Genomic DNA, 27,844 nt, shown 5'->3' on the forward strand with positions numbered 1-27,844 from the left:
AAGATCATCAAGATCTGATATGGATTTTTAAAACTAAAGCCTCTCAAAATCTCTCAATTTTGTCATTTTTATCTAAGTTGCTATCAATATTGCTACAAAACCCTCTGTTTCCAGTCACTGATTTTACTTCAGTGATTTTACTTCAGATTTTACTTCAGTGAACACCTACAGATGCTGCTCACCAAAGGTGAGCAGCATCAAAGAGCTGATGTGGAATTTCAAAATTAAAGCCCCTATAAATCTCCAAATTTGGTGATTTTACCCAAGTTGTTGTCAATATTACAACAAAACTGTCTGCTTCCATTTACTGATTTCACTTCACAGTGATAGTGGAACACCCCTAGATGCTTCTCACAACATTAAGGGAAAAGCTTTAAGGCTGGTTTAAATCTTATCCGTTTGTTTCCAGTTTGTTCATATTTGTAATAAATCTTCTTCATACTCTAGGGTCATTTGTGGAGTATCACTGGGTTCAGTCCTTGGACCAATTCTCTTTACTATATCTATGATTCCGATTGATAAAATTATCAGAAAGCATAGTATTAATTTCCACTGTTATGCTGATAACCCTCAGCTATATTTACCATAGGTCTTGATGAATCCAATCAATTTATTCGCCTACATGCATGTCTTAATATCAAAACCTGGATGACTTCAAATTTCCTGTTTTTAAATTCTGTCCCCCAGTGTCCTGTCTAGCAATGTGGCAATAAGAATTGATATCTTAATGCCAAATAGAGCTCGACAGATTTTACTTTCACAAGTGGAGCAAACAGCTTTCGCCATAATGCTCCGCTTGATTTTTGCGTGTAAATAGCTTTATTGTGATTCCTGCAGGGAGAATTTCAAATTATATGGACACTACAATGGGAATTGCTGCTATATAATAAAATTTAATTGAATTGAATCTGGTGCGTACCAAATATATAATTTATAGTAAATTTATATACAGATCTGGTTAAGCAGCAGCAGCCCTTTAACATTTCTGTCTTTCTGGTCATTTTGCATGAAGTTTTCTTTAGTAATAAACCCCAGCAACACAGTTAATTGCTAGTTGTTCCTACTTTTTTTCTGCTCAAATCATCAGTTTATAACTGACGCCGCCGTAAATTATTTAATTAGTTATTTTTGGCTCAATAACCTTTTCAACTAAATGGAGGAGTATGGATGGAGGCATTGCCGAAGTCACGTGCACTGCACCTGGAGCACCAAAAACTTGTGAGTCGACGAATGGAAAAGGGCATAGTTTTTATGCCGTAGTCCACAATACCTAAAACGGATTGTTTTTCTTTCTAACATACACTTGAAGAGTATTGAATTGATTGAATGATCAATCAATACTCTGACAATAAAACTTTTTAAAACAACTAAAAGTTTAAGCATAAGCATCTATTTTTGGTTGATATATTTATAGATTTTACTCCAAGGGCGTTGGTGCCTCATCAGCCGCGAACCTCATTGCATGTCACTGATGGGAACCACATTTACAGAACAAGGCCATTGTTTTCAAGTCAGTGTGAGTGACCAACAGACCAACCTGTACTCCAATGTCTTCAGAGTTTTGAGCTTATGTATATCGACATAAACTTCAGATGGTAAAGTCATAGCAGTTGGTCTTTGATCAGCTCTCTCAGGCTCTTCTGCAAATCAAAAACATAGTCACAGACAATATTAAATGCCAATCGACCCATGAAATGCAAGAAAGATTCTGTAAAGTATCAACAGAGCAGAATTAGGCACGTTTCTATTCAAGTGGAAATTCATCATGCACTGTACAAAGCCATGGATTCTTAACCAAGCTACAGATTTGTATGGAACAGAGGAATGCCAAAAGAGCAAAGCGCCTTTCCATTGTTAGACCTTAATGATCGGCCAGTTCAGTGCCTTGTCAATGTAGGCCACATATCTTGTATCCATTTCCAAAGTGCTCCTTTAAGAGCTTCCTTGCTTCGCGGTATCCACGCTCAGGATCCATGTGAAGACAGGTTGTTATCAGTTCTCTTGGCCATCCATCTGTATACTGTTCTATAAAGTACAGCCGGTCTTTGTTACTATCTGTGTTGTCCTCCACTCCGTGTTCAAAGGCTCTGATAAATAGTCTGTACTCCAGAGGATCCCCTTTAAGGTTCTGTTGGCTCACTAGGAAGTCTACAATAGCTTGACTATATTCTCATTGCGAAGAGTGCAGCTCCAGCTAATGAATGAGGGTGATGACAGCAATCTGAATTAAGTATTGAGATTGCTGTCATCACCCTCATTCATTAGCTGATTTATCTGATTCATAAAATGATTCATAAAATGAGTAATTTTAACCTGTCAAGCTTCAGCAGGAGACTCTTCAGTTTGACTCACATTAAATGTCCGTGGTGACTATGTTGTAAATCACTTATACAGGAAAGGTCGATGAAATGTCATTGCCGCCACGTCACCCAAAGACGAGAGCCAAGCGCCAGCTAACGCTAAGTTATTTAGCAACTGTTAGCACAGTGAGCACCAGTGTTCTCAGTCCATAGGCAGAGCAGAATGCGCCTACCTTGATATCTTCATTATTCACAGCTAGTGCTTCCATAGTTCCAGTTATACATGTATGCTCTTTTCATCTTGAAACAGTTTTTCTTAAAATATGGGATCCGAAGCACAGAGACACGTAGTTTACTACAGATTACTCGTGCTGTAGTAGCTCCGTTGCTCTCAATCACACTTGCACGCTACTCTGATGTAAACAAGACAGAAACATTTATTCAGGTCCCACAGTGAAATCTACTTACAGAAGTTGTTCAATGATTGATTATTCAAAATAACGGAAGTTACTCCCCCAGAATGTTTACAGCTACGGTAGGATAAACTGTAGCTTCGTTTCCTGTGTTTAATTTTCTTTTTCTTTCTCCCGGAAACTCATCCTCCCCCTCCCCCAAGCAAATTCTCTCCTATATTAAAAGGACAACTATATTAAATAAAGAATAGCAGCTCTAAATAAATAAAAACATTTCCTGTCCGATATTCTTAATACAGCCTTTAGAGTAAAGATATTAATCAGAATAAAAATAATTATTTTTTACTCCAGAATTGAACTTTAGGCTCTGACTATAAATAACAAATTTGTTAACTAATATAAGGTTATTTGCAGATAGGAAGTTTTAAGGTAACTTATTCACTTGATTCAAAGGCCTTGCAGCAACACTTTAGTTCCTTTGGTCTCGAGATATTAATGCAGTAAAAAACAAAAAATGTACCTTGAATTCTTCCTCTTAGATATTTCAGAAGATCATCGGTTCCTTTCTGTGATAAAAACGACACTTTAGGTTAGTATTGAATTAATAAAAAATAATATAACTTTATTAGAGACAAAGATGAGCAATGGATGTAAGCTGCTGAACTTCCTGTTTGCGGTAAGGCGTATTGTGTCACTTCCTGTTGTCAGGGTGTGAATTTGCAGTCTGTTGCTCCAGACTCTCTCACTCTTACCTTTAAAGTCTAACTCTTGGACTGAATGTATTTTTACGCAGATGCATTCAAATAGTCACCAGAGTAAAGAAATGTATATTATATGTAAAGTATGTGCGCCGTCTGGAAGTAATTTCGATAAAACATGCTGTATAAGCGAAAGAGCCCGAACATTCTTCAATCGGGCTGTTTCGGAATGTGACGTCACAAACAGAACGAGTACCGTGCATCTGGCTGCTAATACTACGACTTTCGCTACCAATATATTAATTTTAATTAATAACTTACTCTACGTACAAAAAATTAATAAAAAAAAAATGTCTGATATATCTATAAACTCCACCTCAAGCATCGGCGACTCTGATACCAAATATATATACGAAGAAACGGAGTTTGAACAAGGTGAACCTGAGGAGACTATAGCTAACGCTGCCCCAGACATAGAGCCCATGCTCCATTGTAAGTACCCCTCAAAATCCTCGCTCGTGAAGTGTGAATTGCATAAAACACTGTTGTCACTGCCGGCAATCCAGTCCTTTCGCGTCTCTTTTACGAATATATCCCATTTCTTTCGGACCTTTTGCTCCACCGGCCAAGTATGTAGCGCTACTTTCTGGCCTGCACTAGCCCGCGGTGAAGTTGGTTTGACATTGGACATTCAAGCTCCGCAGAGTCAGCAGAGCACTCTTGTGAAACAAAAATCAAATCAGATTTGTTGACGGTCCCACCGCGTATGGGAGAAGAGAGAAGCTGAGAGACGCTGGCCGAAACCGGAGTCCTTCAACCGGATCAACCGTGAGCTAGATCCTGCGGAGCTTGAATGTCCAATGTCAAACCAACTTCACTGCGGTCTGCACTACAGCCACCAACTACGCACCAAGAAGGCATTTTATTGTGGACTTAGTTCTGCAATTTTTTTTTTTTTATATACGTACATCTACAATGTATGCAAACCCTCTGACATGAGTCTGTGAAAAGGATTAATATGACAAAAACACCGAAATAATCCTTAGTGAACAATGTTTGTTTTAACCTACCGGGCGGGTCATCCTCTCTGCTGAAGCGCTGTGTGTTCGACTCTGCTTTCTGCTGTTACACAAACATGTCTGAATGTCCATCCATCCATTTTTTGACACGCTTAATCCCTCTTGGGGTCGCGGGGTTGCTGGTGTCTATGTCCCGATATAAAATAATTGTAGCCGTTCAGTGGTTTCATGCTTCCATGCTCTCTCGTGTGTACTGCCTGGCGTGTTTATAAGGCAGCTGTATATGTCGCCGTACGGAACCCTTGGCCAGCATTTCACAGACTCGCTCCGTCCCTTCAGGCTTTTGCTGTGTGGATCTGGCAATCTGATACCATCAACTTACTCTTATAACAATCTTGTGATACGTTATCCAAAGAAGAAAAAAACGTTGAGAACTCATCAGTTTCCTCTGTTTGTGCCCACTATGTGTTCGCCTTCTGCCTTCCAGTCCGGCGCACATGCGCTAAAAACCCGAATGAAAACAATAGCAGTGAACTGGTCTATGAGCGACACTACAGCCACCAACTACGCACCCAGAAGGCATTTTATTGTGGACGTAGTTCAGCGCTTGCTCAAAGTAGACGTGGATCAGCAGATTTGGTGTGTGAAAGAAGATACTGGAAAACATCCATATATCCTTGTTCGCTGTACCGGTTGTACAACATAAACGCCTGTGTGTTACTATGCAAGTTCGCTTCGCGCATTCTCGGTGTTCTTGAACTGACGTCACACGTCGGAAATGGCCGATCGTAAACGGAGGCAGCACTCAAACGCGGAATACCATAATCGGTATAAAAAATGCGCAATATTTCATATTTAAACTTAAGTTATTCAACGGTTTTCAGTATTTATTTTCAGTCCAAGAGTTAGACTTTAATCTCTTTGCTGTAACCTCTGTTTCTAACACATAAGCACTTTTAAAACATTCTCTGTTGCTGCACATTGCGCTTGGGAACTCCTCGTGTTTCACACGGTTTGCTTTGTGGCGTGGTAAAAGGGCGCTAGCCTAGCTTTAGCCTAGCCTAAGCTCCATAATGGCTTCCCCCCTTACTCTCTCCTCCGCTTCTCCGTCTCTGTCTATGTCTCCCACGATCTCCTGCTCTCTGTGTCAGATGTTTAGCTGTTCCTCTGCCTCCTTTAGTGATAATGGTACTTGTAATGAATGTGGTATTTTTGTAGCTTTGGAGGCAAGGGTGTCAGAATTGGAGACCCGGCTCCGTGCCGTTGAAAAACCAGCTGATAGCCGCCCCTTTGCTAGCACGGAGCCACATAGACCTAGCGTTACTTCATTTAGTGGTCTTCCAGAAGCAAGGCAAGGCAAGGCAAATTTATTTATATAGCACAATTCAGTACAAAGACAATGCAAAGTGCTTTACATGATTAAAATATAGCAAAATAAAACAGAATAAAAGCAAGTAGGAATAAAATATAGATAGCAAATAGAACAAAAAAGCGGTGATTCAGTTAACTAGGACAGTTGAAGGCAATTTTAAACAAATGTGTTTTTAATCTTGATTTAAAGGAACTAAGGTTTTCCACATCTTTACAGTTTTCTGGAAGTTTGTTCCAGATAATTGGAGCATAGGAACTAAATGCTGCTTCTCCATGTTTGGTTCTGGTTCTAGGTATGCAGAGTAGGCTGGAGCCAGAAGACCTTAGTGGTCTGGATGGTTGATACACTAACAAGTCTGATGTATTTAGGAGCTAAGCCATTTAAGGATTTATAGACTAACAGAAGTATTTTAAAGTCTATTCTCTGAGATACAGGGAGCCAGTGTAAGGACTTTAGAACTGGGGTTATGTGCTCTACTTTCTTAGTGTTAGTGAGGACGCGGGCAGCAGCGTTCTGGATCAGCTGCAGCTGTCTGATCCACTTTTTAGGAAGACCTGTGAAGACACCGTTGCAGTAATCAATTCGACTAAAAATAAACGCATGGATTAGTTTTTCTAGATCCTGCTGAGACATCAGTCCTTTAATCCTAGAAATGTTCTTCAGGTGATAGAAAGCTGACCTTGTAACTGTCTTTAGATGCTTTTGGAGGTTCATGTCTGAGTCCATCACTACTCCCAGATTTCGGGCCTGATTAGTGGTTTTTAGCTGAAGCGACTGAAGCTGTGTGTTAACTTTTGATCTCTCCTCTATTGGTCCAAATATTATTACTTCTGTTTTGTTTTTATTCAATTGAAGAAAATTTTGGCACATCCACGTATTGATTTCTTCTAGGCATTTACTCAGTGCTTGAACTGGTTCATAGTCACCTGGTGACATAGTGATGTAGAGCTGTGTGTCGTCTGCATAGTTATGGTAGCTGATGTTATTTTTTATTATCTGAGCAAGAGGGAGCATGTAGATATTGAAAAGGAGGGGACCCAGGATGGACCCTTGGGGAACCCCAAATGGGATTTTTGTAATCCAAATGGGATTTTTGTCTGATCCAGAAGCAGCACCCGTGCAGCCGGGTAACCAGGCCAGCTGGGTGACGGTTCGTAGGAAACATAGCTCTAGATTGCAGCCCCCAGGTCACCACCAACCCGTCTGCGTTTCTAACAAATTTTCCCCACTCAGCGACACACTCGCTGAGAAGCCGACTCTTGTGATTGGGAGCTCAATAGTCAGAAACGTGGCACTAGAGACACCAGGGACCATAGTTAAATGCCTGCCAGGGGCCAGAACGGGCGACATAAAATCTTACCTGAAACTGCTGGCTAAGGATAAACATAAATACAGTAAGACTGTTATTCATGCTGGCGGTAATGACACTGGTCACGCCGATCGGAGGTCACTAAAGTTGGTGTTGCTTTGGTGTGTGAGTTTGCTAAAACAATGTCGGACTCCGTAATTTTCTCTGGTCCCCTGCCTGATCTGACCAGTGATGACATGTTTAGCCGCATGCCATCATTCAAACGCTGGTTGTCTAGGTGGTGTCCTGAAAACGACGTGGGCTACATTAATAACTGGCGAACTTCCTGGGGAAAACCTGGTCTGATCCAGAGAGACGGCATTCATCCCACTTTGGATGGTGTAGCTCTTCTTTCTAGGAATCTGGCTGGATTTATTAGTTCTCCTAAATGCTGACAACCCAGGGTCCAGACCAGGAAGCAAAGCAGTAGTTTAACACACCTATCTGCACTTTCTGTACTGTTACCCACCCATTACCCTATTGAGACGGTGTCTTTCCCACGGCCAAAACTTAACAGATCAAAAACTGATCTAAAAGGAACAAATCATAAAAATCTAATAAAAATCAATATGGCTCACCATGAACAAAATTTAGGACAATTAAATGTGGTCTATTAAATATAAGGTGTCTCCCTCCAAAGACTTTGTTAGTTAATGAATTGATTTCTGATAATCAGATTGATTTATTTTGTCTCACAGAAACCTGGCTACAAGAGGACTACGTTAGTATAAATGAGTCAACTCCCTGCAATTATTCAAATTTTCACATTCCTAGATCTGTGGGAAGAGGAGGAGGTGAGGCAACCATCTTTCAGTCTGATTTATTAATTAATCCCAGGCCAATTAATAACTACAGCTCTTTTGAACATTTAGCCCTCAGTTTCCCTCATCCAAATTGCAAAACAATAAAACTTCTTCTGTTTGTTGTTTTGAATCGTCCACCGGGCCCTTACACTCAGTTTTTGGATCAACTGTCAGACGTCTTATCTGATTTGGTGATAAACACTGACAAGGTTATTATAGTGGGTGATTTTAACATTCATGTTGACACAGAAAGTGATAACCTTAGTGTAGCCTTTAAAACTATCCTAGATTCAATTGGTTTTGCTCAAAATGTGCATAAACCAACGCACTCTTGGCTTCATACTTTAGACCTTGTGCTGACATATGGCATTGATTGTGAAGAATTAACAGCATTTCCTCACAACCCTGTCCTATCTGATAATTTTTTAATAACATTTGAGTTTAATTTAACTGAGTTCTCCACCCCCAAAAGAGGGTTCCATTATAGTAGATCTTTATCAGACAATACTGCATCAAACTTTAAAGAGTCTGTCCCCCTTTTAATACCGTCAGTATTGCAGAAATACCCTCCAGATAGCAGCAATGTTTCTTCCCATTCACAAATAGATGTCTTTGTTAACGGTATGACTTCGTCATTGCGTTCTGCATTAGACAATGTAGCTCCCTTGAAAAAGAAGGTGATTATTCACAGGAAGCTGGCTACCTGGTTTAATTTAGAGCTGCGTTCCTTGAAGCACAATGTTAGGAAATTGGAGAGAAAATGGCGCTCTACACACCAAGAGGAATCCTACCTGGAGGGACAGTCTATTGTTGTATAACAAGACCCTTCGCAGAGTTGGAGCAGCATAAATGTCATCATTAATTGAGGAAAACTAAAATAATCCTAGATTTCTCTTCAGTACAGTTGCCAAACTTACACAGAGTCATAGCTCCTTTGATCCATCCATTCCCTTAGCTCTTAGCAGTAATGACTTTATGGGATTCTTCATAGATAAAATTGATTCCATTAAAAATAAACCTATATCTAATCTTCTTTTCTTATCTAAAATTCTTGAGAAAATAGTTGCTAATCAACTCTGTGAACATTTATCAAGTAATGACCTACTTGAGGAGTTTCAGTCAGGCTTCAGAGCTCATCATAGCACTGAAACAGCTCTGGTGATGGCCAATGATATTCTCATGGCCTAAGATAATGGACTTGTGTCTATACTTGTCCTGCTAGATCTCAGTGCTGCATTTGACACAGTTGATCACTATATTCTCCTACAAAGACCCAAGCATACTGTAGGGATTAAGGGAAAAGCATTAGGCTGGTTTAAATCTTATCTATTGGACATGTTAATAATAAATCTTCAAACTCTAGGGTCACCCGTGGAGTACCACAGACTTCAGTCCTTGGACCAATGCTATTTACTATATATATATATATATATATATATATATATATATATATATATATATATATATATATATATATATATATATATATATATATATATATATATATATATATATATATATATATATACTTCCGATCGGCAAAATTATCAGACAGCATGGGATTAATTTCCACTGTTATGCTGATGACACTCAGCTATATTTATCCATAAATCCTGATCAATCCAATCAATTACTTCGACTGCAGTCATGTCTTGATGACATCAAAAGCTGGATGACTTTAAATTTCCTGCACTTAAATTCTGACAAGACAGAAGTTATAATCTTTGGACCAGAGTCCTCAAAAAATAAACTTCTTAAATCAATCACATAATCTGGATGGCATTAACCTGGCCTCTGGTAATAAAGTAAAAAATCTTGGTGTTATTTTCGACCAAGACATGTAATTTAAATCCCATATTAAACAGGTTTCCAGAGTTTCCTTTTTTCACCTCCGGAATATCGCCAAAATTAGAAAAATTCTGTCCAGGAGTGATGCTGAAAAACTAGTCCATGCATTTGTTACTTCAAGGCTGGACTATTGTAATTCTTTACTATCAGGAAGTCCACAAAATACAGTTCAAAGTCTTCAGCTGATCCAAAATGCTGCAGCAAGAGTTCTGATGAAAATCAACAAGAGGGATCATATTTCTCCAATTTTAGCTTCCCTTCACTGGCTTCCTGTTAAATCAAGAATAGAAAATTCTTCTTCTAATGTATAAGGCCCTTAATAATCAAGCTCCATCATATATCAGAGCTCTGATTACCCCATATATTCCTAACAGAGCACTTCGCTCTCAGACTGCAGGTCTACTGGTGGTTCTTAGAGTCTCTAAAAGTAGAATGGGAGGACATCCCATAGGCTACTGGAGGACATCAGGGCCTATTTTTCTCACTCTACTGATTTCTACTGTTCTCCAGTCTACTGTTCTCCAGATTTGCATTGCATTACATTGAAATGACTGTTGTCATTTCAGCTTTTAACTTTTTGTTCTCTCTTTTTTCTTCATAGTAGGTACACCTGGTCAGACGTTCTGTTAACTGTGACATCATCCAAAGAAGACAGATCACCCGCTATTACCATCTAATGTAGAACAGATTACTGGATCAATGTATGCTTCTGTGCTTTTTTGTCTGTCTTGTTGCGTCTCTGCTCTGTCTTCTGTAACCCCCAGTCGGTCGAGGCAGATGACCGTTCATACTGAGCCCGGTTCTGCTGGAGGTTTTTTCCTTCCCGCTAATGGGGAGTTTTTCTTTCTGCTGTCGCTTCATGCTTGCTCAGTATGAGGGATTGCTGCAAAGCCATGGACAATGCAGACGACTCGCCCTGTAGCTCTACGCTTCTCCAGGAGTGAATGCTGCTTGTCGGGACTTTAAAGCAATCAACTGGTTCCCTTATATAGGAAATTTTTGACCAATCTGTGTAATATGATTGATTTGACTTTGTAAAGTGCCTCGACATGACATGTTTCATGAATTGGCACTATATAAATAAAATTGAATTGATCATGTGAGACAGAATACACTCATAAGCAGTTGTAGCAGATATGCGTATATTACAGTAAATTACACATTCATAGTAAGTAAATCAGTCTGATGTTTACTCATTAATGTAAACACAAATAAAGCAGACCTGAATTTTTGTTGATGATTAATTATTATACACAGAAAAAGCACAGAAGTTTTATCTATTTTAGTGATATGATTTAGATTCCATCACAGATGAGAACACATCATTCGAAGACTAAGAAAAAACCCCCACCATGAGCAACTAGTTTAAAAAAATTCGTAATTTTCTTTTTAAGCCAAATAGTAATACATTTACAACTTTTTCCCAATCAAAAGGATAGGTAATAGATAAGCAAGCTAACACATATATAAAGATGAATGATAAAAAACTACTGAAAATGAAAAGGTCTATTAATCCAAGGTTTCCTTTAAAAGAGTTGCCAAACTTATACAGTGTGATCCATTCTCTCAGCCCTCAGTAGTTATGATTTTATGGGCGTTCATTATGAATATAATTGATTCTATTAAACATATGATTGTCGGATTCCTCCCAAACATGATTACTTCATCCTCAATAAGTGAGGCAGCAGTGAAGGTAACTGCAAAACCTCATCTGTGTTTGGACTGTTTTGATTCAGTTGAAGTTTCTGAGATATTATTAGCTTCATCTAAACCTTCAATTTCTGTCAGATCCAATCCCAAACAAATCATTTTAGGAAGTGTTTCCTTTGATCACTGAAACAGCCTCAGACAATGGACTTGTGTCTGTACTTGTCCTGTTAGATCTTAGTGCTGCATGTTATCCAGTTCTACACAATATTCTCCTGGAAAGACTTAAACGTGCTGTACTAAAGGAAAAGCATTGGTTTAAATTTTGTCTAACAGATTCCAGTTTATTCATGTTCAGAATAAATCTTCAAACTTGAGAGTTACTTGTGGAGTACACCAGGGTCAGTGCTTGTGCCAGTTCTCTTCACCGCAATGCTTCTAATTAGGCCCGGGCATCTCGCCTTGACCATACGTTTGGCTCCAGATTCCACATTTTTCATCTGATCAGTACCAAATTCAACAAATTTAATCTTGGTCCAGTCCCAAAATGGTTTCCAGTGAAATTTCCTGTGGGCATGGCCTACTTGCTCTACAGCGCCCTCTAGAATATTTCAAAACATCAGCCCCAAGCCATGCTTTGTCCCAGGTTTATGAAATTGGATATACATATGTAGTTCATGAGGACCTACAAAAAAAGTCTCTTGGATCCATGGTCCAAACCCCACAAGGAAGTCTGCCATTTTGGATCAAAATCACCATTTTGTCTGTTCGAACACCTATCATTCGGTAAATGAAAAAAATTCACCAAAAATCAGCCATTTGTTTTTATGAACTCAGAATCTCAAGATTTATTCCTTGGATAGATTAAAGCATATGGTACACTCTAATCCAAGCTTTTTTATGTCCGTCACTCTAAATTTTGAGAAGTTTGTCAAATGAACAAATCACTATCTGCAACATGCATGTCTCAATCTTTTTGTAAATGGGCACACATCTTCAGTTAACAGACCCTAAAATACGTTGTCAGTTTGGTGCAAGTCCATACCTGTTAGGCAAAAACTTTAATGTGACCTAATTTAGTCAATGTCACTATAAGCTCTAAATTTCTTTTTTCTACAATTTCTGCGTCAAACAACATAGTAAAAAATTAGCAGTTGGAACACGCATTCCAGATTACCTGTAAATATCTTCAGGATTTTAGGGCCAACAGTTGAATTTTTTTTATAAATATTTGAATTTCACAGAAACCGCCCTATTCATTCTCTGTGGAAAAATAAATACCACTTTCGGCCACTATTGGCGTTGTTTCACCCTTTTTCATTACAGTACGTTTGAATGCCAGATAAATGAAGAGATTTTGCCTTATTTAAAAACTACATATGCATCACTGTAAATAGAAACTGGGATAATTATTTTAGTAAGTTTATTAATAAAATGACATTAGTATGTAGTCTTTAAACAAGGCACTTGTTGAGGGTTACACAAGAGTGATCTGGATTTTCTCACAAAGCAAATCATACACAGCCACTGACAAAAGTCTTCTCACTTATCCATTTTCTAGAAGCAACAGCTAAATTATATTATTCTGATACTAGGTCATAAAATATGTCAGTTGACAGTCTGTCAACTAGGTTGCTTGTAGGGATTTTTAAGTTCCAGCAGAATCCGTATTCAGTGACATAGTATCAATACAGTTTGGCAATGTGTCGAAACGCCTGATGACGCCTCATCTACCCATCACTAGTTATGACTATTGCAATGGTGGTGATGGGTGGAATTGAGCGCCAATCCTGCGGTTGGAATGGAGGTCGTCAAGCTAACGCTTCCATGGTGCCGACATAGGCCGAGCAGCAGTGAGCTGCAAGGGCCGCCAATGCTGCTAGCAGCTTTAATATTATGTTTGTTTTCTTTTCCTAAATGAATAGTGTTGGATTTTATTGTGATAATCACGGCGGATTTCCAATTGATGCCGGTCGGTCAGGTGGCCGGCTGGCGGACGCCTGTGAGGACAGGGGTCCATGGGGGAGTCTTTCCCTAAGAATAATATATCAATAAATGCCAACAACAGGGTTTTTTCACTCCCATATCTAATTGGAAGGATGTCATGAGAAAACAATGAATATTTTGCATATTTGTGTGTCCAGCGTCTGTGTCACGCCCTCTCTCTCTCTCTCTCTCTCTCTCTCTCTAGAGTGTGTTGTACATGTCAGTTGTTGATCAGCACAAATGTTTTAACCTTACTTACATTATTCCATTATTCAATATTTGCTTAAGCAATTATTTTTTGTTACAGTTAAGCCTGATTAGTGTTAATTCATTGCTACTGCTAATTAAATTTTACCATGCTATGTTTTCTTTATACCAAGTTTAGTCTAAGTACTACAGTATATAGAGATTTTCTTTAGGAATGTTGCACTTTTAGCGGGGGATATGTAGGGTTTGAAAAGATATCTAAGGGTTAAAGCATTGTTTTCCAGACTATTTGTGGTTTCCTTAGCAAGAGGCCAGAACATGGCTAGAACATGATCCCCACACTCTGTTCCTGTTTTTCCAAACATCTGTCAAACATTGAGATTATCTGTCTGTTTATAAGAATGTTGAGATAAGAGTTCCCAGAAATGGCAGAACACACTTGCTAAATGTCGTACACACACACACACACACCAATGTTTTACACACACACATTCAGCTTTAAATGAGGGAGTCAGATATGCGCGGTTAGGAGTTCTGTGGATGTTACCTTGTGGTATGTACAGCCATGGCCAAAAGTATTGAGAATGACCCAATATTATATTTTCACATAATCTGCTGCCCTCTGGTTTTCATGTATGTCAGATGTTGTCATCACATACGTACAGATATACAATTGCAATCATATTATGAGTAACAAAAGCTTTTAATGACAGAATGAGTTAATGCAGCAAGTCAATATTTGCAGTGTTGACCCCTCTTCTTCAGGACCTCTGCAATTCTCCCTGGCATGCTCTCAATCAACTTCTGGACCAAATTCTGACTGATAGCAGTCCATTCTTGCACAATCAATGCTTGCATTTTGTCAGAATTCCTAGGTTTTGGTTTTTCCACACGTCTCTTGATGATTGACCACAAGTTTTCAATGGGATTAAGATCAGAGGACTTTCCAGGCCATGGACCCAAAATCACTATCTTTTGTTCCCTGACCCAGTTAGATATCACCTTTGCTTTATGGCAAGGTGCTCCATCATGCTGGAAAAGGCATTGTTCATCACCAAACTGCTCTTGGACGGTTGGGAGAAGTTGCTCTAGGAGGATAATCTGGTACCATTCTTTATTCATGGCTGTATTTTTAGGTAAGACTGTGAGAGAGCCCACTCCCTTGGCTGAAAAGCAACCCCACCTATGAATGTTTCAGGATGTTTTACAGTTGGCATGAGACAAGACTGGTGGTAGCGCTCACCTCGTCTTCTCCCAACAAGCTGTTTCCCAGATGTCCCAAACAATGGGAAAGGGGATTCATCAGAGAAAATGACTCTAGCCCAGTCCTCAGCAGTCCACTCCCTGTACCTTTTGCAGAATATCAGTCTGTCCATGATGTTTTTCCTGGAGAGAAGTGGCTTCTTTGCTGCCCTCCTTGAGACCAGGCCTTGCTCCAAGAGTCTCCGCCTCACAGTGCGTGCAGATGCACTCACACCTGCCTGCTGCCATTCCTGAGCAAGCTCTGCAATGCTGGTAGCCCGGTCCCGCAGCAGAAACACTTAAGAGACGGTCCTGGTGCTTGCTGGTCTTTCTTGGGCGCCCTGGAGCCTTTTTGGCAACAATGGAACTTCTCTCCTTGAAGTTCTTGATGATGCAATAGATTGTTGACTGAGGTGCAATGTTTCTGCGATTCTCTTTCCTGTTAGGCCATTTTTGTGCAGTGCAATGATGACTGCACGTGTTTCTTTAGAGATAACCATGGTTCACAGAAGAGAAACAATGACACCAAGCACCAGCCTCCTTTTAAAGTGTCCAGTGGTGTCATTCTTACTTAATCATGACAGATTGATCTCCAGCCCTGTCCTCATCACCACCCACAGCTGTGTTAACGGAGCAATCCCTGAAACAATGTTAGCTGGTCCTTTTAAGGCAGGGCTGCAAGGACGTTGAAATGTGTTTTGGGGGATAAAGTTAATTTTCTAGGCAAATATTGACTTTGCAATTAATTGCTGTTACGCTGATCACTCTTTATAACATTCTGGAGTATATGCAAATTGGCGTTATAAAAACTGAAGCAGTAGACTTTGTAAACATTAACATTTGAATCATTCTCAATACTTTTGCCATGACTGTACATCTAATAAAAAAGAGTCCTCTTGTTGGCAAGCAGAAGAACTGCAACCTTTCATCTCCCGAGTCTTCCTTTAAGGTTTAATAAGTTAAATAATATCCCACAAATATTAACATCTTTATGGAGCGCTCTGTTATTGTTACTATTTGCCCCTTTACCAGTTCTCTCTCTGGCTCGCTCGCTCGTCATCGGACACAAATCAAATTAAACTTCTACATGTTTGTATTTTGCGCTGTAAATTGTAAGTCAGAATAAGATTTAGTATGAAGGACCAAGTCTTCCATAATTAAAAATAAATACAGAAATAAATAAATGCTCAATAAATAAATATGCATACAATTATGTGCCACCAAAAATATAATAAACTAATAAATGTAGGTAGAAAATAAATTATACAGTGAGACAAAATGTATATATCTCCTTTAATTAGCCACTTTATTTATTAATTACTTATTTTTTTAAAGTATTTATTTATGTGCATGTTATAATATTTTTGTCTGTTTTATTCTCTCTTTGTATTTTTTTGCCCTATTTATTTCTCCGATGCTATTTATTTCTGCTTGTCCTTTTTACATTTCTGTCTGTCCTTTTTACATTTCTGTTTGTCCTTTTTACATTTCTGTCTGTCCTTTTTACATTTCTGTCTCTCGTTTTTACATTTCTGTCTCTCGTTTTTACATTTCTGTCTCTCGTTTTTACATTTCGGTTTGCCGTTTTTACATTTCTGTCTGTCCTTTTTACATTTCTGTCTGTCCTTTTTACATTTCTGTCTGTCCTTTTTACATTTCTGTCTCTCGTTTTTACATTTCTGTCTCTCGTTTTTACATTTCTGTCTCTCGTTTTTACATTTCTGTCTCTCGTTTTTACATTTCTGCATGTCCTTTTTACATTTCTGTATGCATTTCTGCCTCATTATGCAAATGAGGAGGGGCTGTGTCTTAAGGGCTCAACTTCTTCCCATTGGTTGGTTAGCATTTTACTGCATCGGTCAAATCTACATGGCTTTCCCCCGCACTAAAGAATTGTTTAGTAATGTCAAACTCAGCAGGCAGACGTTCAGTGTCCGACCTCTTACGGGAAGCTGCTAATAGACTGGAAGAATTAGAACGCTGTACATTTGGGATCTGAAATGTTTTTCGGTGGTTTCAGATTCGGCTTTCCAGATCAATAACTCATCGGCGGATGATTTATTCTACAAAACAGACACCTCTCCACAACCACCGCAAGGCAGACACTGAGCTACAACCGTAGTTTCCTCAAAATGAGTCTTAGTCCGTGGGCCAGAATCTGTGGGACGCTTCCTTAAGAAGTTTCGTATGAACTTTCAGATGGCAACTTTCTTCCACCGGGAAAAGTTGCTACACATAGCAGTGATCTCAAAACACCAATGTTCCCACGTTTTCACTTGCACATTAAGAAGTTATTGCTGATAAAAAAATCTAAACGGTTGCGCTCCCGTCCGAGAGGTCACGTGATTCGATTTTTGCTGCTCAGCCAATCAGATCACTGTATTGTCAGCTGAGTGCGTTCAATGTTTAAGGTGTTGTGAACATTTGTTTCCAGACGAAGAAAGCCCAATAATAGTATTTTCTGGCGCCAGTTGGAAAGATCTTGATGGCAAGGAAAAAGAAATAGCCCAGACCTTCCATCATCCATTTTCTAACACGCTTATCCCTGCTGGGTTCGGACCGGTGCTGATCTCCAGCTGTCAATGGGCGAGAGGCGGGGTATAAACTGGACACGTTGGCAGTCCATCGCAGGGCAGAAATAGCCCAGACTTTTGCTCATTTTGCTGTGATATCACCAAGACCTGCTGCGCTAGGATAGCACAGCCAAACGACTTATCCCCGGCAGAATTTGGATCCCCTGCGTTGGGAGAATGTTTGAAATCAATAAAAGTTTTAACCTTCAGCTTTGTGAAGTCTAAATATTTTTAAACATCACATTCTAATAAAATGAAATAGATTTTTTAAAATCCTAATACATTGTTCTGTTTTTAAAATCGGCATATCTCGTTTTCTTAATATAGTTAATATCTCTATATGGTTCTTGGTTGAATTAAAATCTTATTAAATCTGATAATTTTGGCTGTACCTTTATTCAGTGTTTATTTGATCACACGTGAAATCCGCTTTATATGATCTATTCATGCGGGTCTAGCTACCAAAAAAGAAAAAGAAAAAAGATGAACAAGTAGACAGCTGTGATGGACTCATGAAGGTGGATTTTTGGTTTAAGCAGACAGACATGCAACAATCTAATAACATAAAGCTAATATTTTTGTGCCACATGTGGAAATGACCACAGAGCCGTTTTCTTTCTCATAACATGTTATACTGAGTGATCAATGGAGTTTTAACCAACATAACAATCCTTGATGATCGCACTAACAAGTGTTACATTTTCAGTTTTAACCCACTAACTGAACGATAATGTAACGACACCATCGCTATATTTCGTTAAGAAAAGTAAATCATCTTCATTTCCAAGCCGGTTGGAGATGAGGCGGAGTTGACTGGGTTCATTCTTCCAGCTGAATGCACTCCCGACGCAGGGGATCCAAATTCTGCCGGGGATAAGTCGTTTGGCTGTGCTATCCTAGCGCAGCAGGTCTTGGTGATATCACAGTAAAATGAGCAAAAGTCTGGGCTATTTCTGCCCTGCGATGGACTGCCGACCTGTCCAGTTTATACCCCGCCTCTCGCCCATTGACAGCGGGAGATCGGCACCGGTCCGAACCCAGCAGGGATAAGCGTGTTAGAAAATGGATGATGGAAGGTCTGGGCTTTTTCTTTTTCCTTGCCATCAAGATCTTTCCAACTGGCGCTAGAAAATACTATTATTGGGCTTTCTTCGTCTGGAAACAAATTTTCACAACACCTTACAGATTGAACGCACTCAGCTGACAATACAGTGATCTGATTGGCTGAGCAGCAAAAATCGAATCACGTGACCTCTCGGACGGGAGCGCAACCGAGTTTGACATTACTAAACAATTCTTTAGTGCGGGGGAAAGCCATGTAGATTTGACCGATGCAGTAAAATGCTAACCAACCAATGGGAAGAAGTTGAGCCCTTAAGACACATCCCCTCCTCATTTGCATAATGAGGCAGAAATGCATACAGAAATGTAAAAAGGACATGCAGAAATGTAAAAACGAGAAACAGAAATGTAAAAAGGACAGACAGAAATGTAAAAACGAGAAACCGAAATGTAAAAAGGACATGCAGAAATGTAAAAACGAGAGACAGAAATGTAAAAACGAGAAACAGAAATGTAAAAAGGACAGACAGAAATGTAAAAACGGCAAACAGAAATGTAAAAAGGACAGACAGAAATGTAAAAACGAGAAACAGAAAAGTAAAAAGGACAGACAGAAATGTAAAAAAGACAAACAGAAATGTAAAAAAGACAAACAGAAATGTAAAAAGGACAGGCAGAAATAAATAGCATCGGAGAAATAAATAGGGCAAAAAAATACAAAGAAAGAATAAAACAGACAAAAATATTATAACATGCACATAAATAAATACTTAAAAAAATAAGTAATTAATAAATAAAGTGGCTAATTAAAGGAGATATATACATTTTGTCTCACTGTATAATTTATTTTCTACCTACATTTATTTGTTTATTATATTTTTGGTGGCACATAATTGTATGCATATTTATTTATTGAGCATTTATTTATTTCTGTATTTATTTTTAATTATGGAAGACTTGGTCCTCCATAATTTAGAAGCTGGTACATGAAATAAATAAAGTGAGAACAAACGCAGGTAGATCAGAGTTTAGTCCGTAAATCCACCTGGTCTCTGTTTCAGAGACGATTCAGGTTGTGGAGGTTTGACCGATCTTTCTCTGGCTTCTTTTGTGGATGTTGTGTGTAACTATTACAATTTCATTAAAAATATGTTCTAATCTACAAAGAAAATAAAAAAGCCCACACACAAACCTTACACTAGCATAGAGCGAATCTAGTACGTTAAACAATAAATAAAAAAACATGTTCCTTGGGGTCAGACAGCCCCCCCCCCCCCTTCCTGTTCCTGTACAAACAAAGTAAACCTTAATCTCTCCTCACAATTTTGCGTGTGTTTTAAATGTGTGACCTACAGCCAGAAGTTCCCTCTTTATTCCGCGGAGAGGGTTTCCCTCCAACAGCAACACCTTCAGGTTGGGCAGCAGGCTCAAAGAGGCTGGAAGACTGCCAAAGAAAGAATCAACTTTAATGCTCCAACAAGCCAGTTTACATGTGTGTCTAAGTGTGCATGGTGTCAAGATGCTTAAGACTTACGTGCTGATGTCATTGTTTGTGAGGTCAAGCCTTGTCAGAGTGAGCAGCAAAGTGATTTGTTCAGGAAGGTTTCTGATTCTGTTATCTCTCAGTTCTAGAAGAGATAAAGCTGTCAGACAGGCTAGCTGCTCCCTCTCCAACAACTCAATCTGGTTGTTCCCAGCAAACAATTCCTATACACACAAAAAACAGCATAAACTGTGTGATTCATTGCAAACTTTGTAAAAAAATAAATAATAAAAAAAAAAAAAAGACACAAAAAGAGAAATTCAGTTCGAGTCATACTTATGAGCATTAATTCCACCACAACCAAAGTGGATTGACAGCCATGCTTACCTTAAGTGCTGGTGAAAACAGCTGTGGCAGTCGGCAGAGCTTGTTGTGTCGGATATAAAGCTGCTCCAGAGAAAGCATCCCTGACAGGCTAACAGGCACATCAGTCAGCTGATTATTGCTGCAGTCCAGGAGCCTAACATCTGCCAGGTCAGGTCAAATCATGGACACATAAGACAAATGCTGTTTCAGATAAAACTAAATATTTTTTGGCTACATCAAAAAAACATTCTAACTCTACTAAAAGTTAGTCAAAAACACTGACAGTTGTTAGATTTTGTGAATTTCTTGTTTTAATACAGCGTTAAAAAAAACTGATGACGTGGAAAAAACATCCAGGATAACAAATTTTGGAATGTGTTTTTATACATGATGAGAAAAAAAACAAAAAGAAAACAATTGCAGCACATTGCCAGGTGTCTGCACAATTGCAGACACCTGGCAAACTGTTTGCCAGGTGTCTCTTTGACACCTGGCAAACAGTTTATGAATCACAGTCTAGGCAGGATATATTTTTACCATAGCGCTGAAGAAACAAATTAACCTCAACAGGTCAAAATGTAGTAATCCCACAATAAATGAGCATGATGGTGTACCAATTTCCAGTTTAAACATGTATGTCTTATATCTTGGGTTTAATTTTTTTCTAAATTAAAGCTTTATTTATATACATTAACATAGCTTGACAAAGCATATTCATGTACTAATTTCTATGTAGTATGAAATACAAAGACAAATTGTGATGCTGATATTTAAGCTGCATACATTTGGAGAGCTGCGTTTTGCCAAATAACTACTTTAAAACACAATGGAAGCGTCAGAACAGAACTGTAAACTTTTGCTAGAGACAGTTATCCTTTTATGCCAGCAGGTGGCGTAGCCTAATAGGAGAAACAAATAAATGACTACATCATATTGATAAAAAGTTAGCTCTGTAAATCTTTTACACAACTTTAAAATATTAGCGTCGCTTTCCTTCTTTACCTCTTCAGTTACACTAGATTTTTTAATAAAATAGCAAATCTCAAGAGAAATCAATCAGCAGGGGATTTTTTTCATAGTTTTCCTTGTGGGTGATGTACTAATTTTTTAACCTAAAAAATTCTTCTTTACTTCTGCTCTTCAATACAAAAGAAGAACTATCAAAGCAGCGTAAAGAAGCAGCTATGAGAGCCAGAACGTAGTGGTATTTACATTTTATTCAGTTTCATCAGTGCTCCTAGATAGTGCAGGATTGAAAAGGTTAATTACCTTGAAGTGAAGCTAACCCACCAAAGCTGCTGTACATTGATTTATTAAAAACTTATAGGGGCATAGTTTATGCCAATCTGATCTGAAGTCACTGTTATTCATTGGCCTTTAATTAACTGGCCAGGAGACTTTTGGCAGTGACTGGATGGAACAGTTTAGATTATTTAAATGTAGTTTGTAAATGCTGAATAAAGCATGATAAGATTTAAGCAGGTTATTTTGAGCAAAAAACTAGAGGGGGATTTTTCTAAAGTTTATTTACATAAAATATATTATGTTAGGCTTCAGTTATTATATGGTGCTGAATAGGACTGAGTAGTTGGAGAAAATCCTTTAATATGAAGTGACTGCAATCTTTTTTTAATTTTGTGGTTTTGTAATGCTTTTTAGGCTTGCCATTCTTTATTTTTCTGTATATCTAGTACTTTGTTGCAGTGTCAGAGATGGTGTAACATTTCTGTTCTCACTTGTTAGCTGGCCCATGCTGTCAGGAAGACAGGTAAGCTTGTTGTGACCAAGGATGACTTTCTGCAGAGCGCTGAGGTTTCCAACACTGGAAGGCAAATGCTCCAGAGAGTTGTTGGACAGATCCTTCAAGTAATCATAAAAAGACATAACATTACCATTAGTAAATTGCAAAAAGAAAAAAGAGTGGGCTTTGAAAAAATGTAATTAATTGTGAAATTTTGTTGAGTGGCTGTTGTCCAACCTGAGTTGAACAACAATGCAAAATTGGGGAAAAGCAGAAGAACTCAGCAGAGTGTGAGAAATAGATATTGATGTCCTCCAGGTGCCTAAGCCTACAGCAGCATAACTTTAAAAAAAAAAAAAGCTCAGGATAACCTAAGCCACTCTATCTATAAGCTTCAAAAAGTAAGGTTTAAAGCCTAGTCTTAAAAGGCAGGGTGTCTGCCTCACAGACCAAAACTTGGAGTTAGTTCCACAGGAGAGGAACCTGATAAGTAAATGATCTGCCTCTCATTCTTTCCCAAGTCTTTCTAGGAGAATATTGTGATCAACTGTATTAAATGCAGCACTCAGATCTAACAGGAGAAGTACAGACACAAGTCTATCTTCTGAGGCCATGAGAATATAATTAGTGACCTTCACTAGAGCTGTTATGGTGCCATGATGAGCTCTGAAGCATGACTGAAACTCCTCAAGTAGGTCAATACTTTGTAAATGTTCTCATACTTGATTAGCAACTAGTTTCTCAAGAATTTTAGATGGGAAAGAAGTTTAGATATGTCTATAATTTAGTAAGTCATCTTGATCAAAAGAAGGTTTCTTAAGTAAAGGTTTAATTACGGCTACTGTAAAAGCCTGTTGTACATATTCATTTATTAAGGATAGATTACTGTATTTTCCGGACTACAAGGCGCACTTTTTATCCTTAAATTTTCTCAAAATTGATGGTGCGTGCTATAATCCAGTGCTTATATATGATTGCTGTTGTGCTTACTGACTGATTTTATGTGATACAATGCAGTCAAAAAAATGAAATAAAAATATGTGTAGTCCAACTACTCTGTCCCCCGGCAGAAATGGAAAGCCCTCCCTCTCAGAAGGGCACGATGTTAAGGAGAAACATACTGGACGCATTGCAAAGCGCATCAAAGCAGCACATGCGCGTCCTACGCTTAGGTCAGCTTTTCATTTTAATCAGTCAATAACTGTACACCAGAAGCATAATGGTGCTTAGATGCCTAAATTAAATTGAAGTTCTAATTTCTGACACGTATACTCTCCTTTTTTGGCAGGGAATAAACGGGAAAAAAAATCCTGTGTCAAAGTTCACTTCAGGAAGTATCACAAAATAAGAGTTGCCGAAAGTATAGTGCCATCGATGATGTAGTTGTTTGAAGCTAACAAACTAAAATATGTTATTTCTAATCAGATATAGTCAAGACAAGGACTTTTAGGTGATTAAAACATAGGATATATTACTGGTAATCTAATACCTTACTCATATATTACTGGTAATTTGTCTTTAATTTCTTACTCATGACGAAAGTTCTCTCCGCAGAATCACGCAGCGTTCTTTGCAGCATCTGGAACAAATTTATGCTTTTAAAAACATGCATGTAAACCACACTGCTTAATCTGGGACATCTTCTGACGGGGACATGACATCCAAAACAGGGTCTGTCCCCGGAAATCGGGGACATCTGGTCACCCTACTGGAGGGCCGGAGCGATATTACACACTTGGGAAGAATATGTAATGGGTCTTATAATCCGTTTTATATGTGGACAAAGACAGACAAGTAAATTCACGGTGCGACTTACAATCCGGTGCATCATAGTCCGAAAAATACAGTAATCATGTCTAAAATAGGGGCATTAATCAAAGGGAATACTTCCTTAAATAAGTTGGTTGGGATTGGGTCTACCAGTTGAAGGTTTAGATGAAACAAAAATTTCTGATAAAACAGAAAGCTCAAATGGGTCTAAACAGTTCAAACACCGATCCGGTTCAAAAGATTCCTCCAATGCTGCCTCACTTTCTGAGGACGAGGTAATCATGTCTCGGCAGATGCCAATGATTTTATTTTCAATAGAATCACTTATTTAGAGCTGCAACAACGAATCGATAAAATTGATAATTAAAACCAATGTATAAAGAATTAACCGTACACTGTTGCAGTCCTCCCATGTTCTTTACCCAGTAAAAGTTTTCATATCCAGAGCATCCCGTTCCTTGTGGTAGAACCAGAATCTCATTTTCCTACGAGTGTTTGACCATCTTTGTTCAATAGATAACTCTAAAACAAATCTGATGATCATTATAATCAACTTCAATGATTCTGGAATAAAAAAAAATCCTAGCTAATAAAGGGAACTTCTAAACAGTAAGCCTTTAAGTGTATTTACAATCTAAAGGTGTACATATTATATGAACAGGCTACATTTAGTTGATCTGATTACAGAATTTAATGCTTTTTAATGCTCTTCTAATGCTCTTAGAAATAATTTTAATGCCATCAACAAGTACTCATGACTCTCATACATATATCTATATAGATTTTAAACTTGACAGTCATAAAAGGACCGCAGTTAAGTCATTTTTATCATTTAAGGAACAAAGCAAAGGTTAAACCTATTCTTTCAAGGCCATCCTGGCCTTCCTTCACTGGTTACCTGTTTATCTTAGGGTTCAGTTTAAAGAACTTCTGTTTGTTTTTAAGGTTTTAAACAGCTTTGCCCAACTTTTTCTTTTTTATATTTTTATTAGGAAGTAATGCACATTACAACAATAGAGATGTGTATCCATATGTACATCCTTTTCACATAGGGTATCATAGCAAGTAACAATATGTACATATTGGTACCATAAAGGAACTGTGCATCTCGAAAAGTTGAGAACAAGGGATATAGTCAAACTCCCAGGGTGTTTTGTAAATTAAGTGGTACGAACAGAACACCACGCAACTAAAAAAAAAAACGAAATAATAAACATCGTAATAGTAACAACTAAATAACAATAGAGCTTAATAAGCTATAATTAAATATAAATAAAGCCCTTCAGAAAATAAAATAAAAAAATAAAATGAAATCTAATAAAAAAAATTTAAATAAACAAAAACAAACAAAAGGGGGAGGGAGGGGTCATTCAGAAGGAAAGGACTGAAGAGAGTGGAAGAATGTAATAAAGGGAAGCCATTAGTGACAAAATTTAACCGAATTACCTTTCACTGAATATTGGATCATTTCTAGCTTCAGAAAAGACATGGTGTCATTGAGCCATTGGGTAGTAGAAGGGGCTTTAGTCGACTTCCAGTGCAAAAGAAGGCGGCGTCTGGCCAGTAATGAGGTAAATGCCAAAATATCTAGTTGGTTAGGGGTAGAATTGATTACTGCAACGGTGTTTTCACAGGACTTCCTAAAAAGTGGGTCAGACAGCTGCAGCTGATCCAGAACGCTGCTGCCCGCGTCCTGACTAAGACTAAGAAAGTAGAGCACATAACCCCAGTTCTAAAGTCCTTACACTGGCTCCCTGTATCTCAGAGAATAGACTTTAAAATACTTCTGTTAGTCTATAAATCCCTAAATGGCTTAGCACCTAAATACATCACAGACCTGTTATCAGTGTATCAACCCTCCAGACCACTAAGGTCTTCTGGCTCCAGCCTACTCCACATACCTAGAACCAGAACCAAACACGGAGAAGCAGCATTTAGTTCCTATGCTCCGTTTATCTGGAACAAACTTCCAGAAAACTGTAAAAGTGCGGAAAGCCTGAGTTCTTTTAAATCAAGATTAAAAACACATCTGTTTAAAATTGCCTTTGACTGTTCTAGTTAAACAGTTTTACTGTTTTTAATGTTCTTTTTTGTTACTACATTCTATCCCTACTTGCTTTTATTCTATTTTCTATCTACATTTTATTATTTTGGTATATCTTAATCATGTAAAGCGCTTTGTATTGTCTTGTACTGAATTGTGCTATATAAATAAATTTGCCTTGCCTTGCCAATCCGGTTATGGTCCTCTGAGAGCCCAAATATGGCAATGTGGGGGGAGACTTTTATGAACACAGAAAGTATTTTTGACATGGTATCAAAGTAATTCAACCAGAAGGAAGAAAGTAATGGACAAAAATAGAACATATGGGATAAATTGCAGGGTGAGGCATGACATTTGTCACATTTGTCTGTGATACTGGGATACATTTGTGAGTCGAGTTTTAGAAAAATGGAGTCTAAAAAGTACTTTAAACTGTATAAGTGTAAGACGAGCTTGTATAAATTGTCTTAAGAGCAGCGTCCCACCAGTCATTCTCCAAGTTTAGGTACAGTTCCTGGTCCCAGGCATCCTTACTTTAATAATTGGCAAGCAGTCAAAAGACAGAAGTTCGTCATAAATTTTAGAGATAAGTGACTTTTGAAGAGGGTCATGGTTTAACAGCTTCTCCCACTGTTGGCGGTGAAGAAGGGAAGAGAGGAAACAAAATTTTAGCGCAGTGTCTAATTTGAAAGTATCAAAAAAGATGAGAAGGTGGGAGATGAAATTCTTCTGAGATATCTGCAAAACTACAAAAAATACTATCTTTGTAGAAGTCTTTAAAACACTTCAGGCCTTTATTATGCCATGCTAGGAAATCCTGTAGGATTTGTAAATGAAGGTTGAAATAAATGATTCTTTAGTATACGAGTTAAAGTGGATACTGACTTAAAATCTGGTATCAATTTAGGAGGCATTTTAAATTTAAGTGTGGAAAGAACCACTTGATTGTTTGTATAGCCAGAAAGGTTGGATGGGGTAGAGGAAGTAAGTAGGGCAGATAAGGATGATGAACCAGATGACTGTGCCTCCAAGTTGCACCACGGCAGATTCATAAGTTTGAGCCAGAACTAGATTTTTTGAATGTGTACTGCCCAATAATAGAATTGGAAAATTGGAAGTGCCAGTCCACCATTGAATTTACATCTCTGAAGTGTGGATTTGCGGATTCTGGGAGCCTTTCCACACCACAGGAAATCAGAGATAGTCTGATCAATTGTTTTAAAAAACTGCTTTGGCAGGAAAAGTGGGAGACAATGAAACAAAAACAGAAATTTGGGCAAAATGTTCATCTTAACTGCGTTAATTCTTCCTATTAATGAAAGTGGTAGACTTCTCCATCTTTGTAGATCTATTTTAATTTTAGATAATAAAGGTGAGAAATTAGCAGAAAACGGAGTATTTAATGTTCTGGTAATGTTGATCCCGAGATATCTAAAGACAGTCAGGTTTAAATTGAAAGGATTATCTGACTGTGTGAGCTGTAAGGCTGAAGCGTTAATAGGGTAGCATTCACTTTTAGAGATATTCACCTTGTAGCCAGAGAATGAACCGAATCTCCAGAAAACAGATAAAATTGTGGAAATGGAAAGAACAGGATCTGAGACATATAACAACAAATCATCAGCATAAAATGACAACCTAAATTCTGTGCCCAAACGTGAAATCCCAGTAAAGGTCGAGTAGGATCTCAAAAAAATTGACAAGGGCTCTATCGCTAGTGCAAACAATAAAGGAGAAAGGGGACAGCCTTGTCTGGTGCCACAGGATAGTGTGAAAAAACTAGAATGGATGCCATTAATGGAGATATTTGCTTGTGGACATGCATAGAGTAGGCGTATCAATGAAATGAACCCATTGCCCAGTCGAAATTTCTTTAGTGATCATAGCAGGGGACTTTAACCATGCAGACTTGAAGACAGCGC

The 27,844-nt window shown here is 38.3% G+C and overlaps 1 protein-coding gene across 3 annotated transcripts in view; it reads right to left on the reverse strand.

Annotated features, from left to right (window-relative positions):
* The window catches only part of lrrc40 (leucine rich repeat containing 40), a 71,452-nt gene that overhangs the window by 9,707 nt on the left and 33,901 nt on the right, over positions 1-27,844 (reverse strand). For all 3 annotated transcript variants that reach the window (XM_036131668.1, XM_036131669.1, XM_036131667.1), the window contains exons 5-10: positions 22,104-22,227; positions 20,389-20,528; positions 20,053-20,225; positions 19,872-19,962; positions 3,234-3,279; positions 1,538-1,640 (exon numbers count right to left, since the gene is read on the reverse strand). In XM_036131668.1, coding sequence (XP_035987561.1) covers positions 1,538-1,640; positions 3,234-3,279; positions 19,872-19,962; positions 20,053-20,225; positions 20,389-20,528; positions 22,104-22,227 — 677 coding nt within the window. The remainder of the gene's footprint in view (positions 1-1,537; positions 1,641-3,233; positions 3,280-19,871; positions 19,963-20,052; positions 20,226-20,388; positions 20,529-22,103; positions 22,228-27,844) is intronic.

The sequence above is a fragment of the Fundulus heteroclitus genome, unplaced genomic scaffold (assembly GCF_011125445.2).
Source record: "Fundulus heteroclitus isolate FHET01 unplaced genomic scaffold, MU-UCD_Fhet_4.1 scaffold_45, whole genome shotgun sequence".
Lineage (NCBI taxonomy): Eukaryota > Metazoa > Chordata > Actinopteri > Cyprinodontiformes > Fundulidae > Fundulus > Fundulus heteroclitus.